This window comes from Neolamprologus multifasciatus, chromosome 5 (assembly GCF_963576455.1).
Source record: "Neolamprologus multifasciatus chromosome 5, fNeoMul1.2, whole genome shotgun sequence".
Taxonomy (NCBI): domain Eukaryota; kingdom Metazoa; phylum Chordata; class Actinopteri; order Cichliformes; family Cichlidae; genus Neolamprologus; species Neolamprologus multifasciatus.
In genome coordinates, this window is record NC_140443.1 from 11,910,905 (window position 1) to 11,929,766 (window position 18,862).

Consider the following 18,862-nt stretch of genomic DNA (forward strand, 5'->3'; position numbering starts at 1 on the left):
CCAAGCAGCAAAGAATAACAGCACACAACACACAACAGATTTTATAAATACAGGAAAACTCTCCAGCAATCAAAATATTATTACAGAAGAATTCGAGAAGTTTATTCTATATTAACCAAGCTTAACGATATCATATTTGGTCCAAGTAAAGTTATCAACAGTAAGTTATTAAATATAATCAGGCACGTCACAGACACCTAAACTTATTCGCTCTACCTCCACACAGGTCCTTTAAGCTAACGCTAATGCTAGTTAGCTACGTACGCAGTCGGTTGATGAAACGGAGATGACACCGGTGGTTTATTTTTGCTGAGAATGAGCTCAAAACATGTCAGGTTTGTTTCATAATAAGTTATAGTTGGATTGTAATACAGGTGCCCACCTTTACAGACTCTGGTTTTTCTCGATAGCGGAAGCAAACGTTTGTTTTCCAAGCTAACTTAGCTGGTTAGCCTCAGGTGCATGTTGTTGTTAATGCAGTCCTCCGTTCATAGCTAGCGCTACACGGGGGCCTGTCCCATTACTTACAGGGTGTCTACACCAAGACTCAGATATTGTCTTTTTTGGTACAAACAAATCGGACTTTTTCATTTTTTAATGGTTGTTTAAAAAGCAGCTTTTAGCTAACGAACGTTACCGCCCACTGCAATGTGTTTTCGCGGAACAGGTTAGCCGGATAAATCAATTTAATTACACTCTAATAAAAACAACTCGCTACACGTACAGTGTATCAAAAGCAAGAATATTTAGCCATGTTGTGGTCCACGCTTTTTCTCCCAGATTTGTCTGGCAACGTTAAATTGGTCCATTATTGTTTTTCAAATAGTCTCATTTGCCCTTTCCAGAGAAGTCTTACCTGGGGAGGATCACTGTATGAAAACTAAATTTCCTCTATTAACCAGGTAGCAAAGCGTGAGAGCTGCCCTTGAATTCAACTAATGTTAATCAAAGCAGCAGGCATTTAAGCAGAGGGTTAACAGCAGCGACATTCATAACGTCGTAGGTATATTTTAAAGTTAGGTGGTCATGTGGCAGTCAGAGAGCGAGCAGCTGTCCCCGACAGTCAGCTAGTGGCAGCTGGTTTAGTTATTGAAAGAAAGCAGCCACTGTCGTGTTAAACCCAGCGCACGTTGATTCCCCCCCCCCCCTTAAATAAGTTAAATAAGTTAAATAAGTTAAATAAGTTTTGTTAATGTGCTTGGAGACCTAAAGATAACCACGCAGGTAGTTAACATTAGCCGAGCAGCTGATCTCGGTGTGTTAGGCCCTTTAAGGAAGTTGGCACACTAATAGTTGAGTAAATGTTTACTTTCGGGAGGCTTTAACAAGGGCTGGGTCACTGATTAGGATTTTGAGTGAGGCAAGTCTCACTCCTCACATTAGTGCTACACTTACCTGCCTGGTGTTTTGCACCCCAGTTTGCATGTTAGCTGTTTTGAATGCTATGTTTTTCTAATTTAACTTTAACTTGTGTCTTGGAGTGTTTGTGTATCTACGTTTAATATTTGCCAAACATGCAGGCATGTGAATATTACTAAAGAAGTGGTTCTAATAATATTACCATTCAAGAGTTGGCCTGAAGAGGAGGTGAGAAGGAAACTCAACTGTTGTCATGTTTTACGTAGGGAAAACACTTTATTTTTCTTCATATCTCCTGAATTATTTATTGACACAAAACAACAAATAGTTCCAAAACAGCATGTATAAAAAGTGTGAATTAAATAAAACTTTTTTCTTTTTTCATTTATTTGAAAATTAAAACAAAAAAGGTCCATCACAGTTATGCTGACATATAGAAAGATCAGTTTTTTAATGTGGGCTTTGACATACTGAAACCTAAAATATGTTTTTCTTTATCAAGAAGCTGAAAATAACAGGAAACGTAAGATAAACAGACTCTGACTCTATGAAGCTAGATTGTCTCGTCACTCCCCAAAAGCCCGTTTTAAAATAGAGGAAGCTCAGATAGATATGTTTGCCCAGATTATGAGTCTTCTAACTTTTCTTTTTACCGTCCTGTGCAGGGATGATCTGATGGTAACATCTGGCTGCTTTGACATCTTTCTGCATCATCCCAGCTCTGTTGGATAGAGGAACGCTTCCACATCTGTGAAGAGCTGTTGTCATCTCCACTCTGAACCTATCAGAGACCCTTCATTCATAGATCTGAAACAGAAAACATATTCTGCCTCCTTCCAAAAAGAGACAATGTATTGCCTTCAGTGGCTGCTCCCCGTGCTGCTCATCCCCAAGCCGCTGAACCCAGCTCTGTGGTTCAACCACTCCATGTTCATGGGGTTCTACCTGCTCAGCTTCCTGCTGGAGAGAAAGCCCTGCACCATCTGTGCCTTGGTCTTCCTGGCTGCCCTCTTCCTCATCTGCTACAGTTGCTGGGGCAACTGCTTCCTTTACCACTGCCAGGATGCTGCACTCCCGGATGCTGCCCACGACCCAGCCATTGTTGGGACCTAGGAGAGGAGGAGCAGCAGCAGCAGCAGGAAGTGGAGGTGGAGGGAGCAGGAGTATAAGGCAATGCTGAGAAATTATTGTAGAAAGATACTGCCATGCTTAGAGTGGTGAAAATTGCTGGAGGGGAATACCAAGAGTGTTCAGCCAAAGACAAACTAAAGAAGAAGAGCTGGTCTTGGAGGGTTATGAACGCTGTCTTTTCTTTTTTCTTTCTTAATGCTGTAAAGAAGAATTTGAGGAATGGGAAAGGGTGCCAGAGGTCACATTATGTGTCCTATTATCTAACAGGCAGCAAAGGCGAGGGATCCAAACTTGAAATGAAAAGGGAAGGACATGCATGAACTTGACTTGATGCTGAGGGAAAAATAATTTCACATTGACCAACTTTCATTCCAGCACATGAATGAAAAATAAAAAAAGTATACAGTATAAACTACATGTGACATTAACTTAAAGTCACAGGGGTGGGTGCTTTGCATTATGCTAACTTGTCTGTTCCTTGTGTCTTAGCTACTGCCAAACGGAGGATGGGAGAGAAAGCTGCTCAAAACCTCTGACTGAGGTTTTTATAGTGGGATGGAAAATCCTCCATGATGGCAGAGGAGGAAAGATTTCTGGGTGAAGGGAAGTGAGAGGATGCAAGGAAACGTAAATTAGCATAATGAAAATCCCTCTCCAGTTCAGTGTTCCAATTTAAGAGATTTCACTTTCTCCCCAAACCCGATCGCTCATCTTTTTAAACTGAAAATACTTTGCTCCTTAAAACTGCCAAAATCACTTAACCCCTCTGAAAACTGCTATGGCTCAACAAACTTTATACACCAGGTAGTGTTAAACTGTAGTCAAAAACAAGAGCGTCACACCTCTGACAGCCCTGGATGGCCAAACTGTCGCCACTTTGGCTCTGCACACGTAATGCTCCACAAGGCGAGCACACAGACACTGGACAATCAGTAACTACGCTGTGAATATGTCCCCCCTTTGCCGCACTTCTACTCAAACACACCTCAAACAGGTGAACTAGAGCTGAGGACCTACGATGTTATTACCCGCTGTGCTCTACAGCTGCTCCTCATCGTCCTGCCTCAGTGTGACCTTCCCTACTGCCATCTGATCTTTTTTGTTTCTGTTCTTTTTCTTTTGCAGTTTGCATGAGTTGCTCTAAGTTTTTTTGTTTTTTTTCCCCAAGCGTCAAGGTGACACCCAAATTTTTAACAAGTTAAAAACGCTGAAAGTTTCCAAAGGGTAGAAAAATCTGGATGTGTAGTTGAATGAAAGTTTCCTGTAATGTGCTATGGGTGTGCATTCTTTGTGGTCATGACATGCTGATCAGTGTAAAAATGTGGCAATACACAAGGAGACACAACGGCTATGGTCAGCATTTCCAGCAACAATGAGCAATACAGAGTGCAGGCTGAAGAACTGGTTTAAAAATTTCATTGGAGTTTCCACAGGTGTCACTGCTGTAAGTGTTAAGTTTAGCTGTCAGACACAGGCTAAGGTGTTTATACTCTGTACCTGTTGGAATGTGTGTGTGTGTGCGCGTGTGTGTGGCCTCCTGTGGCAGTGCGCATTACATTCACTGCAACATATTTGCTTTGGTTTTAATTTAAATAAAGTTTTCCCTCTTATGTGTTAAACTGTGAGGTTCTGTGTCAAACAAAAAAACGTATTTTGATTAAAAAATAAATGCAAGTAAGAGTTGTGCTTTGCATTTTGCTGTTTTTGTTTTCTGTAGGAAAATTGTGTTGCAAATTGTTTTTGCATATTTGTCACATCATTAAATGTAAGTATTAGACAAAGATAACACATTAGATCTAAAGTGCAGTTTTAAAATGATTCCATGTGTCAAGAGAAAAAAAGTGATCCAGACCTATCTGTAGTTGTAACGCCAAAACTGGCCTCCAGCAGATTCCAGGGACGAATCAGATATCTCTGTCCAGGAGAGTGCAGTCTTAGGACAGCTAAATGCTGCACAGGGTCCTCAGACTGCCGAGCTTGAGGAACACACATGCTCCAACTCGCACCGACTGAGCAGGCTACCGGTTCAGTTGCTCAGTGCAATTATTGAATCAACCAATCACACGGCAGCAAGTCATTGCATTTAGGCATGCAGACATGCTGAAGATGAACTCCTAAGAAACTCAGCACCAGAATGGTGAAGTAATTCAGAGTTGGTGATAGGATGAGCTACATGTTGGTGATATACTGGTGTTTCCCCACTCAACCATCTTTACAGTTTTCAGAGAATGGTGCAGAGAGGCAAAAATATTTAGTCCAATCCACATCATTGATGTTGGAGAATGACCAGACCGCTTTGAGCTGAAAGGGAGGCAACAGTAACTCATGTAACCACACTTTACAATCAAGGTATGCAGAAGAGCATCTCTACAGCAGCAGAAGACCACACCAGGTGTTAGCTATTAACAGGACCCTGAATTCACAGGGATTCATCAGAAATGGACAGAAGATTGGAAAAATGTTGCCTGTTGCAACAGGCTGCGACATTTGGATAGTAGGATCAGAATTAATAACAGGGGTGTGGATCCATCCTACCTTGTATCAGTAGCTCAGATTGGTAGAAGCGGAGTGATGGAATCAGGCATAATTAGTACAATTTGGCCTCTTAGTATCAACTGATCATTGATTAAACATCACAGCTTACCTGGGCGTTGTTGCTCACCATCTTCTCATGGTTGCTTCCTGCAGGAAGACCATATTATGGCAAATAGCAGGGTGCACCTGCTATTTGCAGGTGCACCCTGCAAATAGCCTGTTTACTAAAAACACGTGTGACCAGTGGAAGCATGGTTTCATGTTATATGGAGCACTGTTGTACACGGTTCAAACAGGTTGACTAATGATGGGAAACTAGAACTGGAAGTGGTTTTCATATGATGATAATGATGCAACTGAACTGCAAGCAAAGCAAAGGATGTGCTCCTATCCCCCAAAGCAATTAGCATCAGCTTTCACCTCCTTTTCTGTTTTCCTGCTTCTGAAAGAGCTCAGAAAGTATCGCCTGTTTACAAATCAAACACTGATGCACAATGAATTCATAATTCTTCAAAGAAACTGGAGCTCCTGTATTTTTTTCAACATTTGTGATTTAAAAATGTGAACGTTTCTCCATTGTATGCCACAAACTGGGTTTCTTTAAAAACACAATTGATTCTTGAAGATGAAAAGACATCTTCAAAGAAATCTTTTTTTTATTACATAAAAAATATTGTTTGTCATGTTTCCCAGGCCAGAGTGCAGCCTTTAAATTTACAACAGCAGAGCAAGTCCAAGTTAAAGTCAGACAACGTAAGTTTCACAATCAGACCTACAGACCTCTGTATTCATAAATCAGACTAAATACATGACCTACTGTCCATGATTGTACACATCAAAACTAACCAACCATTCCTTATTTGTTTTTAAATCATCTGTGGAGATGATGTAATTATTACTATTGCAGTTTTATTTTATTTGAACATATCTGCTATGCTGTATTTCTTCTAATTCTAGAAATGAACTTAAATTGTCACTTTTTAACTTTTTTATTGTAGAGGTTAATTTATATTATTTATATTTAATTTTTCATTTAGTGTTTGACAAAGAGGGCGGGCCATTTTTTAAAAAAATATTTCATATATTTCTCAGCACAGGAGGATGCTCATCCTTTGTTTCCACTTGTGTAAATATGGCACCAGAAAGTCTTAAATACATCTCAGTAACCCTTTATACACAGATGCAGTGCTGCTCTTCTTTTATGCTTGCTCCTGTTTGCTGTTTGTTCTCACCTGTCTCTGTCTTTTTCTTCCTCTCTGTGGGTACAGTCCACCAGATTAATCAACCTGCACACCTGAGCCTTATCCTTCCCAGCTCCTCCACTGGCTGTGATATAGTTTAGTCACTCATGTCGTGACGATGCTTCGACCACCTTTCAGTTTTGTGGTTTTCCTGTGCTTTGAGTTTGCGGTAACTCATCTCTCCCTGTGCTTCAGGTTTTCCTGCTCAGCTGTGGTTAAATAATAATCTCAGATGCCCACACCAAGTTTTTGAACTGAATCTGTTTTTCCTGCTCCGCTGCCATCTCCAGATCGGCAAGTCTCCTCAGTTCATTCTTTAAGTGCAATAAATCTGACTCAAAATAAACTGAAATTCAGTTTCCATGTCCTGCTGTTAGCTCTGGGTGCACAGTGCACATTTTTCACTTTGTCTTATGTGACATTTTGACTAGCACTATGTCTGCTCTTTCACGTTTGTGTTTATTCAACTTACTAAATATATATATATATATATATATATATATATATATATATATATTTTTTTTTTTTTTTTTACAAAACTGCCATTCAAGGGATTGTTTGATATGACCATGGCTAAATTAACCTTTTCAGGCATCTGGGGGAAAAATTATGGTTGCTAACAGATAAATTGAGATGATTTTAGCACATGTCATAAATGTCAGCATGTTGCCTTGTTTGTTCACCTAGTGTGAGCACATTTATTCCTTCTGACCTTACTTCCTTTGCCCTCCTGCTTGTTTCCAAAGCTTTCTCAGCACATTGATTTGTCTCATTCTCAACCTTTTAAAAAGCGGCTTTGAAAACATTTTGATTTCAAAGATTCAGCACCTGGAAAACTACCAAAGACCAGCAAATAACTGGTGTTCAGTCAGAGTTTTGCAAAAGAGGGGGCGAGGGTATGTTATCTGTGTACAAAGATGACTTTGAAATCTTTTCCTCTTGATTGTGTAAACTCTCCTGAAGTGCAAATCATGCACCATCTGGTTGTGTGGGAGGGGGCTAAAACAAAACACACAGAATTCAAACATGGTTAAAGCGCAGCTCTGCTTCTTACTGAAAACAGTTTTTAAGATTTTGTAGGATTTTTCTTTGTTTTAGGAAGCTAAACGATTCTGCATCCTATTATCAACAAAACAACAGAAACAAACACTGTGTTCAATCCATGAAGCAGATTCTTCAAACATGATTCCTTAAAGTTGATGCAGAGTTCTCATGGACGCAATAAGGCTGAAGAAAAATGTCATTTTATGCCACAACTTAAACTGCTTTGCTGTCGGCAGCATCTTTCTTCCCACGGCCTCGCAAACAGTCTGGTCAGTGAGGTCCTAGGTCACTCTAACCACAGCCAAATCTATTCTGTGGCAGGCAAACGTCTCCTCGGGTCCCTCTCCAGCTCAGTATATGTAAACAGCCAGCAGAGGTCAGCAGCGGTCTCCGTTTCTGTGATGGCACAAAGGAGGCAGGCCAAATATTTTCCTTCACCAACGTGAACAATTTTGTCTAAACATCCATTTTGTCAAAGAAGAATTGGATAAAAGAGAATTTGGTATCATTTAAAACATTTGTATTTGTAGTATGAAAAAACCCCCCCAAACAAACATCCTTCCTTGTTGGGATTTTGATAGAAAAGTCATGCTTCTCCTGTGAAAATGAAAAGGTCCACAGTCTATCCTGTGGACCTTTGCATGTGAAAATATATAAAAAAGAAATTATTCTGAATATAAAACCTGGAAGATTGCATTTGTTTTCAGATATATTTGATTTATTTATTTATTTTTTATCTCAATTAAGCCTTAAAAATGATTAGAAAAATGAGTAGTGTGACATAACTTGATTTGTAGACTCCTCTTGTTTAAAATTAATTCAAGACTCAGCTCTCACAGGCAGGAGAGGCTGTTAATGTGGATTTCATTAATCTGCCAGGGTTTAATATTCATGTGATGTTTTTTGTTTTATTGTAGCTGATTATTGCTCTAAACACACACACTCACACACACACATAGACGCTTGCAAGATTATGGAAAATAATATTATATTTATCCTTCATGTCCCAATAAGACAGTCATATCGACTGGTTGGTGAAATAACTCCCAGCACTAGAAAAAAGTCAGACTACAGCTGACGTCTTCTTTAAGAAAAACTCTACATATCTAACAAAAATAAATTCAAATTCTGAGTAAAACAATACAGGAGAAATAAGAAGTCATTAATCAACATCAGTTAGTGAATGATCCATCCAGGGAAAGCTGAAGTCTCCATCATGAGATCTTCCTCTGCAGTTGTTTTTCTGGTAGCACCACAGATTCTTAAAAGAAAATTAAGTTTTCCCAGAAGGTGCGATGTCCTGACAGGTTTGTAAACGTTCTCCATTTTGACATAGGCTTTGTTTTAGTCTCTTAGCCAGCATCATTACAACATTTGTGCCTATTCTTTGATCCAGATCTGTTTCCTATAAAATCGTAATCTCAGTCTCTTGGTTCTGGTAAGCCTCATCCTGCATCTCAGTGTCTAGCTGGTCCATCCTCTGGTAGGCCTGGTATCCCTTTTTACCTGCAGACAGATTGAGAGAAAAGTAATAAAAGTAAAAATACAATATAGGTATATATAAAAAAATAAATAAAGGGATAACGCTTGTACCAAAGGAGAGGACAGTTTCTCTGGCAGCACTACGCAGATCTTCATCTGTTGATCTCCATAAATCTGCTATGTGGCCCACACTCTCTGTCGCCTGACAGAAGAACACAAAACAAAAACAAACAAACAAACAAACACTTATGCTAGCTGATAAAAACCAGAGAGTTCTGAAAACAGGACTTCCGAGTGTTGCTGTGACTGTGTAGAGTTGTGTTCTGCTTACCCGGAGGCATTGGAGAGCCAAACAGGAGCTCTGCTGGATTTTAATATCAATACTTTTCAGGCTTTCTGTGTAGTAAAGCACCGCCTGAAGAAGAAAGTACACACACACACACACACACACACACACACACACACACACACACACACACACACACACACGAGGTGTCACTTATGCTGCTGGATTGGCCTCATACACTGTATATAAAAGATGGCTGTGGCCACTGTAACATAACCCACTGGTTTTGGATCAGTGATGTTGCTGCCACCATGTTTTTGTTGTTGTTGGGTTTTTTGGAGCCAGAAGTTACCACATCTGGACAGGAGGGTGGAATGCTGACTTATCAGTTAATGCCAGCAAACTTATTAAGCTGCATTAATAAACTGAATGGTTGCAATACACGTAACTGTCAATTCTAACAGACTGAAAGCACTAACAATAACAGAAGCACATTTGTCTTTGTCGTACATCAAAGCAGACCATATTATATGTCAGATTACTCAATTAAAATAATTCAAAAGGTTCCAAACAGTTCAGTGACTGGAATTAAAGGTGGAGATGGCTACAGCTCCCACTGTCAGTACAAATATGAGTACAAGCAATAATACCCTAACTTTAAGCCTTACCAGTATGCAAATTAGACATTTTATTAAAAATAACAAAACTTTTATATGTTGCTATAAAAGGAAGAATCACTGACAAAGGCTAAAATGTTATTTTATACCAGGCTGTAAGCATGCTTTTTTAATGCTGTAAAGTTAGACATTTTGACATGGAAGTCAATGGGGATTGACTCATTTTTGGAACAAGCCTCAAGTGGTCATAAGAGTAACTGCAGTATAGCTTAATTTTTCAGCTCCAAGCACCACGAACTGTCGATATAACAATATTAACTACAGCAAATTAAGGTTCATGCAATGCTAGTAAAAGGGACAGTTAGGCTTGTGATAAACTAAAGCACCTTACAAGCTGTCGAGTCCAAGTCTACCCCACCTCTCACTCTCACACCTGGGATAAAGGTGTGTGTAATATTCACACTGCTAGCCATAAACCAATGTTTTGGACCCCAAATCCTTCCCTAATATTAAGATGTGGATTTACATTGTAGCTGTCATATCAAAGTCCAATCAATAAAGTTCAAATCCTTCAGAAAGAATTATCCACTAAGTGGGCTATAAAACAATTTCCTTAGAACTTATTGACCCGAGTTCCTCCAGTGGAAATGCACAGAGAGCTCCTTCACTGGCTTGCTGTAAAATACCTCATTAGTTTTAAAATTCTGGTTCTTACTTTCAAGTCTCTCCATAACCTCGCACCTCTACATCTCTCTGATTTTCTGCATGTTGCCCTTCCTTCCTGTATTGAGTTTTGATATTGTTATTATATCCATACTGTGATTTTAATATTTCATTGCTTGTAAGGTGCCTTTGAGTGTCTTGAAAGGCGCCTATAAATAAAATTTTGTATTATTATTAATCTCTGCAAAAGGCGACTTGTTTTGATGATACCTTATTCCTGAAGGCCTTGCATCCAGCAGATCTGGAGATGCAGTTGGTGGCAGCTTTGCAGACTTTGTGGTTGGAGTCGATCTGCAGGGAGGCGAGAGTCTGCAGGGTGCATCCCAGTGGAAGTAGCTCTGTGATCTTCCGGCCCCTCAGCTTATTTAAAGCCCGCCGCCGTTTGGGGCTACCCAGGGCTGAGAGGATGTACTCTGAAATGCACCAATGAATAATAATGAACAACAAAATAATAAACAACATACCAGTGAGTGAGCTGAGTGAGGGGGATCACATCCATTTAGCAGCTTTCATTCAAATCTCATGATCTTTATGAAACGTACTTATTACTGTTGGCTGAAAAGTTTTAAAGTTCACCCTTTATGGAAACCGGTCAGGAACAGGAGAGGAAAACGAGGACCGTTCATTTAGTAATTATATTTTGTATTTTTGTTCCATTTCTTTGGAAGTTTAATTTATGTTCTAGTTCTTGAGTATGTTTTTTCTGAAGCTTCAAAGTTTGTCTATAGTTCTTGGTTTCTTAATTGACCAAGTTAGTTTCCTTTTGTGCCCAGTCTGTCTCAGCCTCATCTCTGCATTTTGTCACCCTTTTTGTCTCCTCAGTCATGTCCTCGTCTTTGTCTGGTCTCCCTGTGTCCCGTCTCCGTGGATGTCTAGTAAACATGTCTTCAGTCCCGGTCCCTGTGTTTATCCCTTCCTGTTCCCATTATGATCTCTCTGTGTTTCATCCTTTTGTCTCCACACTCAGTCATGTCTCTGGTCCCTGTGTCAAGTTTGCATTTCTTAGGCTGGGTCTTTGTGTGCATTACTTCCCATTTTATTTTGATAGTCCCCCATCTCGGGTGTGTGACGTTCAATTTTGGCTCCCCCGTCTCGTCAGATTCTGTTAAGCCATGCTCTCACTCTGCCCTCCCACTCTCTCCTCCTGTGGACATATCATCTGCCTCTCCCTTGTAGTGTATGTAGCTTCCATCGGTCCATTTTGGCTCCCTATTCCTACCCAGCTCAGTTATTGTTTTTGTTTTCTTCACCCTTTATCAGCGTTAATAAAGCCGTGATTTTGAGTCATGCATCCTGGGTCCACTCTCTGCTGGCCACATGCCCCGGTTCACAACATGCATAATATTATCATGGAACAGAATATGCTTGTATTTTATTTTTATTTATTTTATTACATACTAGAACATTGTGTAATGTTTTTGCAGCAAAAAAAGTAAATGATGTTTTATCTAATCTCTCTGGCACTCTTTGTCTTTCGTAAACTCCACCCACTGAGATTTATTTCAGGAGTTATTTGTCCCCAAATGAACCAAGCATAGAAATGGTGTTGTTGTTTAAGCAGTTTTTTTTCTCTTCAGTGCAGTGGTATGCAAACCAAATGCAGTTTAGCATTTCAATAAACAGAAGACATCTGTATACTGTAGAGAAATCTAGGAGATTGAACAAGGGGAGGTGGAGGAATGGAAGGAGCAAAGGGGAGGCGGAAAAGTTGTGTGCTCATGTTTATAGTTTGACACCAGGAACTGTGTGTTTGTTCTTGAAATTTATTGAGCCTCTGCAGAGGCATGTGTCCCCCTGAACTAAACACAAGTACTACTTCAAACTATTGACATCCTGCATTTCCAGGCTCCTTACCCCATCTGTGACAAATGCATTTCTAACGCAGACTCAATATTTCCTCATATTTTCCTCACACAGTCCTTTGAAGGTCTGCTTACTATTCTTCACTACTGAAGAAATATTCTCACAAGATGTATACCTCAAAATATTTCTCATAAACAGGCATGCAAGAGAACACACCCTATTTGTTTGGGGTGACCATTTGGCTGTAGAGTTAACAGATGGTCCAGATGCCTTTAGTGAGCTGGAATCTCTGGAAGCTTAGAAGTATAACACCATCCCATTCCTGATACCTCCAAACACAGTCTTTGGACATGTCTCCCATGTATAACTTCTGTATAAATACTGTAAAGTTTCAAATATAAAACTATTAAAATGGGTTCATACGAAAATGAATATTCCATGTTTAATGTCTTACGGTGCTTTGTTATAAATTATAGTTATAAATACAATGTGGCTACTACTACTATTACTTACTGTGATATATGTTTATTTCACGGAAGGTTTTTAAACGAATAATAAGTTAAGGTAGATAATAGTGATACATTTATCTGTTGACAGCTTTGTAAATTCAAGCTTTACCTTCTTTTGAGAGGCGGGAGATGTGCTCTCCAAGCTCCTGGAAATTCCAGCGCTTCAGGTAGACTGACAGCTGGAAGAGGGTGACTCTCTCCGGGCTGCAGACTGACTGAGAGCTGGGCACCACCCGGCAGGCCGCCTGAACCTGCTGCAGGAGCTGAGAAAACACTGCAGAGGAGGTAAAACACAAAAAATTAATACATCAAGGTGGTTTTGAGTCAACATTACATTAGAGTAAACTGTTCTTTAGAATCCTGCTTTAAGTTGGCTTTATAGTTTTGGATATTATTGGATAAACACGCTGAAGATTGTCTGAGCTACAGTGAGACTTCATGATATAAGCTGAGAAATATGATTTTAAGTATAAGCAGGCGTCTATACTCAGTGTTGGGAAGGTTACTTTTAAAATGTATTCCATTACAGAATACAGAATACATGCCCCGAAATGTATTCTGTAACGTATATCATTACGTTACTCAATGAGAGTAACGTATTCTGAATACTTTGGATTACTTAATATATTATCATGCTGTTTACAACTACGTGAATGTACTATTGCTGTGATTTATTACTGTTACTGAAGGTCCGCGCCTCTGAACCATAGTAAAGGGACCTCTGACTAATACCGTGGGTTCTGTGTCAGGCTCGTAGCCGAAAACTAGCTTTACTTTGTTGTCTGGGTCAACTTTGCTAGCGAGAGACAGAGAGAGGCGTTGAAAGGCTGCTCCAAAGGAACTTATTGTTTTTGGAGGAAAACACGAACACGGTGTACAGTTGAGTCTTAATAGCTTACTTACAACTGGGCTCTTCAGGCACTCTTCTTGGCTGCAGTGGTTATTATTATATTTACATGCTTCCAGCTCCCGTTTTTGCTCGATGACAGCTCCTACTTTTCCTTTTTCTCCCTCCCTCGCTCACAGACACATAACGTGTATGGCAGTCCATTCTCCCTGCAGCACGGACTACACTGCCTATGATACTACATTCTTTAGAGCTATACCGGTAGCATTCTGCCTATTAGCTTAGCACAACAACAACAACAAAAAGGCCTCTCTCACCCAGGAAACAGAGAGAGCGTCACTCTGTAACCATGGTAACCGTAACGCTGCCGCCTGGAACAACAGAACGTAGCTGTCAAACAAAACCCAAACAGGCCTGACCCGCCACAATATGAAACAGGGAAGTACCACCGTGTAATCCATTTATTTCAACAAAGTAACTGTATTCTAAATACCACCTTTTTAAACGGTAACTGTAACGGAATACAGTTACTCATATTTTGTATTTTAAATACGTAACGGCGGTACATGTATTCCGTTACTCCCCAACACTGTCTATACTGCAGAAACGTACACAAAGTACATGAGCAGCGCAATTTCAAATTGAACAAATGTATCCAAATTGTGCTTTTCTCAAGTTGTTATTTTCCTGAACATTTTTCTCACTTTCTCAAAGAGTTATGAAGTTTACTGAGATATTTCCACATGGCTTACATTTCCATTCTTTTTTACTTTTCTGCTGTTTCACACGTTTTTTATGATCTCATGCCAAAATTATTTTCCATTTTCTCTCACAGTAACTGTTACAGTAGTTTTGTTTAGTTTTTTAAACTTTCTGGATCAGCTGCTGATCGGTTTCAGTAGATATCCACCCATCTTTTTTTGACAAACTTTTCTTTTATTTGTGGCAATTTCCTTCATATTTTCTCAGGTCTGCAAACCTTGCCACTTTCTAGTGATTCATAATATGCAGCAGTAAAACATTACTTAATCTATCTGCACTTAATCTATGATGACAGCATTCCTTGCTTTTTTATAGCCACTGGATAAAAGCCTGACTTTTATTACAATGTGGGGCACTGTGAGATAAAAATGCCATGCATTCTTTCATAAAGTGGGACACCTGATCATCCCACTCAGGAGAGTCTGTAAATACAGTCCCGATCGAAAATTTAAGACCACTTGAAAAATTGCAAAATAATAATAATAATAATAAAAAAATCATATTTTGTATGGTTGGATCTTAACAAGGTTATAAGTAGAGCTTCAAAATGCAACAAGAAGAATGGGAGTGGGAAAAAACATCTTTTTGAGCATGCAATTTATCGAAAACAAAGCTTAAACTGAAACAGGCTGTTTTACAGCTGATCCAAAGTTTAGGACCACACCTCCAAAAACCCCGTAAACCCAGTAATGAACTCAGTAATGAGTAGCTCCACCTCTTTTGTTGATAACTTCAAAAATTTATTGCGGCGAGCTTGATGCAAGTGTTTCCATGCGGTGAGTGGGAAGATTTCTCCAAGTGGTGAAGACAGCCGAAAAAAGGTCATCTATTGTCTGGAACTGTTGTCCATTTTTGTAAACTACCCATCCCCAAAGCTTCTCAATTGGATTTAGATTGGGGAACACACTGAATGGTCCAAAAGAGTGATGTTATTCTGTTATAAGAAGTCCCTTGTCCTGCAGGCATTGTGTACTCTAGCATTGTCCTGTTGGAAAACCCAGTCGTTACCACACAGGCTCCCCGCAACATCCGGACATAGCCAGCGGACGTTTGATGCCCCTGCACCTCCTGAAGCTCCATTGTTCCTCTGAAGGAAAAAGCACCCCAGACCATTATGGTGCCCCCTCCACAGTGGCGTGTAGAAAACATCTCAGGTGGGATCTGCTTGTCATGCCAGTATCGTTGGAAACTATCAGGATGACCAAGGTTGAATTATTTTCTCATCACAGAATAAAACTTTCTTCCACCTTTTAATGTCCCATGTTTGGTGCTCTCTTGCAAAGTCCAAACGGTCAATTCTGTGGCGTTCAAGGAGTCGAGGCCTTTGAAGACGTTTTTTGTTTTTAAAGCCCTTCAATTTCAGATGCCGTCTGATGGTTATGGGGCTGCAGTCGGCACCAGTAACGGCCTTAATTTGGGTCAAGGATCGTCCAGTGTCTTGACAGACAGCCAACTGGCTCCTCCGGCTCAGTGTTGGTGAAATTTTTCTTGGGTCATCCAACTGACATTTTTGTTGCATAACCCTCATCTTACTGTGTCCCACCTCAGCAGTGATAGAGCGCTGTGAGAGTCCCTGCTTATTCAGTTCAACAATCTGACCACGTTCAAAAAGGGAACGTTTTTTTGCCTTTGCTATCAGAATGTCATGACAGTGTGACTACCTGACAGAAAATGACAATGAAGCCACGGTTTGTTTGTTTGTTTTTGTTTTTTTACAGATTTGGCCTTTTAAAGGCATGTGGTCCTAAACTTTTGATCAGTTGTAAAACAGCCTGTTTCAGTTTTGGCGTCGTTTCCTATAAATTGCATGCTCAAAAAACAACAACAACGTTTTGTCTCACTTGTTGCATGTTGAAGCTCAACTTGAACCTTGTTAAGATCCAACCGTGCAAAATATGATTTTTTGACATTTTTCAAGAGGTCTTAAACTTTTGATCGGGACTGGATGTCCCGTTGTCTTTTAATTAACACTCATGGTCACAGGGGCCACTGTGGAGCAAAAAAGGGGGTGAGACTTGTTCAAGCATTTGTAGTTAAGGCGATGAGGTGCTTTTGTACCTTTCTCTGATTGGCCGGGCTGCTTGGCCTTCACCTTGTGTGTGTAACGCTTCTTCAGGGTCTTTGTGAAGCTATCGATGTGGCAACAGAAAGGAGAGCTGTTGTCGTGCACACACTCCTCCCAGAACAACAGCAGACCCCTCGTTCTCTGGGCCTTAGGCAGGACTGAGGATAAACAAAAGGAGAATCACTGTAAGAACCTGGACAAGGTTTTTATTGAAAATGTGAAATTGATAATTATAATAAACAAATCTCAATTTATTACTCATTTGCTTTAAAAATAATGTGAATAAAATAATGTGCCTTGTTTCATGCATTAACTGCAGATGTGGTTCTTAGATTACAGATTTTCCACTAACTGTCTCGTGTAGAGATGTTGTCATTCTTCTCCAACAGCAGACAGCTGATTCTGTCCAGGACCTCAGCCTGGAGAGACATTTCCTCCAGCAGCTCCCTTCTAGACGGGGTGAAGTCGGTCGTTCTTACCATCTGAGGAAGCAGAGTTCACATTTGTTTGATTTAGAAAAGTAAGTCTTAGGTTTGACATAAATGCGAGTTAGGGATTTTGTAATCCAGTACACTGGAAGAAACAGATTACGGTGTCAGACTAAACAAGCAAATGCTATCATGGTCACGAGGATTCAGTATTTGTTTTAGTTATTATAGACGTTTTGATTTAGTTTGTTCCCTTTTGTGTTCTGTTCTGTGCCAGTGTTGTATCAGTGTTTGTCTTTCTATGTTCGCCTGTCTTGTTCAGCCCCCCCCCCCCCCCCCCGTGTTAACCCTACTCCTCTGCGCCGATGTTTTCTTGTATCAAGTGTTACTTTCCCAGTTTTATTTTGCTACTGTCTTCAGCTGTGTTTAAGTCCCACACGTCTTTCCTCTTCTCTCATCACCTCTTGCAAATATATCGCCTCAAGCTTCCTTTGTTTTTTGTTGCGTCACCCCCATAGCTGTGTCCTCTAACTCTGTTTAGCCTGTGCTTGCTTACATAAGGACTGTGGACTTTGAACTGTCTTTAGATTATTGGTTTTGACTTTTATTAATCTCTGAACTTCAACACTAAATAATGGCTTTGAATTCAACTTCAGCCTTCACATGTGTGCATTTGAGTCTGCTAAATTATCCACTATCCACACGGCACCACATGACAAATAGTCGCTTATGAGTGAACCCCCCCCCCCAATATAATAACTTGATTATTAATTCCACTTTCTATTTGCCAGTTTTCTGCGGGTCATGTTTTAAGTACTAATAAACTATGAGTATGAGACATGGTTTACTGTAACAATGTTACTGTTGATTTATGTATTTATCTAAAAACTTACTACAAAAACATGAACAGCATTATTCAGAAGAACTTGTTAAAGAGAGCAATGTGAAATGCTTAGGGGAAAACGTTGGACCCCTTGTGTGCATCTCAGTATGAAATTTCAAGTAAAGTGAGCATGTATCTGAAAATAAAAGAGAATAAAGATTCTGTACCTGCAGCAGGATGCAACAGATATCCAGGTGAGTCTCCAGAGCTTGATCAAGACCCCAGTTTCCAGAGGTCAGAGGAGTGATGACTAGCTCTTCCTCAGAAGCCGACTGGCTGCCTTGAGAGAGAATTCCATGACTCCTCAGCGTGCTCTGCTGGAAAGAACTGATGCTAATGGGAAAAGAAAATATGTATAGATCAGGCTTTTTGCAGGTCGCTGCAGACTAAAGTTTCTGTCTCTGAACTTACCCACTGTCCTTCAGTCTCAGGCTTCCCAAACAAGAGGCGTCATCATCTCCGTTCAGGTCGTTTGACAGAAAGTCAAAGCTACCCAGCACCTCCTCAACAGCCAGAGTCTCCTCTGATGATGAGCTTCTCAGCAGTGATAGGTCGTTCTGGTAAGACATGAGGAAAGAGAGGGTTCACCCACAGCATGTGTGTTTACAGGCGTTTCTACAGTTTTTGTATAAATACACACAGCTACCTTCAGTATGGTGGCTAGATGCAGTATCTGGTGCTTCAGGGCTCTCAGCTCCTTGTCAGCACAGCTCTGATCCTGTAATATTTTCTCCAGCTCTGCAATAATGGCTCCCAGTCTGAGCGCCTGGGCATGACGTTGGACCCCGCTCACAGCCAGCCTCGGAGCAGCTGCTGCGGGGGAGGTTTGCGGTGCAGCTGGGGTTTGAGAAGGGGGTGTTGGCAAGGCTGTGACAGAGTATTCCTCACAATCTGTGGAGTCCTGGGACAAAGTAGGAAAAACTGAGTTTAAAAATGAGAAGACCAGACGAAAGAGACACGAGGTGACAAAACCGAGAAGGACACGTTTTTAACAAGCTGTGACAGCGAGAGAAGAAAAGAGAGAAGCTGGAAAATAACACAGACAAGCAGAAAGGAGATGACAAAAGCTGAAAAATGAAAAGGCCACATGAAATGAGATAAAACTGCAAAAAGCGACTAAAAAAATGCTTCATAATGTCTTATTGAA

At 40.3% G+C, this 18,862-nt stretch overlaps 2 protein-coding genes across 6 annotated transcripts in view; one reads left to right on the forward strand and one right to left on the reverse strand.

Moving 5' to 3' along the window:
* Positions 1–210: 210 nt before the first annotated feature.
* On the forward strand, positions 211–4,183 carry blcap (bladder cancer associated protein). The gene is made up of 2 exons (XM_085158559.1): positions 211–335; positions 2,025–4,183. Exon 2 carries the CDS (start codon positions 2,209–2,211, stop codon positions 2,470–2,472), a length of 264 nt encoding a protein of 87 aa, XP_085014685.1. The 5' UTR covers positions 211–335; positions 2,025–2,208; the 3' UTR covers positions 2,473–4,183.
* Positions 4,184–6,782: 2,599 nt separating this feature from the next.
* ripor3 (RIPOR family member 3) overlaps positions 6,783–18,862 on the reverse strand; it is a 59,653-nt gene continuing 47,573 nt past the window's right edge. For all 5 annotated transcript variants that reach the window (XM_085159875.1, XM_085159874.1, XM_085159876.1 and 2 more), the window contains 10 exons: positions 18,362–18,616; positions 18,127–18,272; positions 17,883–18,048; positions 16,757–16,886; positions 16,398–16,562; positions 12,840–13,004; positions 10,629–10,831; positions 9,124–9,207; positions 8,904–8,994; positions 6,783–8,816 (listed from right to left, as the gene is read on the reverse strand). In XM_085159875.1, the coding sequence (XP_085016001.1) occupies positions 8,716–8,816; positions 8,904–8,994; positions 9,124–9,207; positions 10,629–10,831; positions 12,840–13,004; positions 16,398–16,562; positions 16,757–16,886; positions 17,883–18,048; positions 18,127–18,272; positions 18,362–18,616 (1,506 nt within the window). In that variant the 3' untranslated portion in view covers positions 6,783–8,715. The remainder of the gene's footprint in view (positions 8,817–8,903; positions 8,995–9,123; positions 9,208–10,628; positions 10,832–12,839; positions 13,005–16,397; positions 16,563–16,756; positions 16,887–17,882; positions 18,049–18,126; positions 18,273–18,361; positions 18,617–18,862) is intronic.

Coding starts and splice junctions, on each gene's coding strand:
- blcap (XM_085158559.1), top strand. CDS start 2,209: ATGTATTGCCTTCAGTGGCTGCTCCCCGTGCTGCTCATCCCCAAGCCG.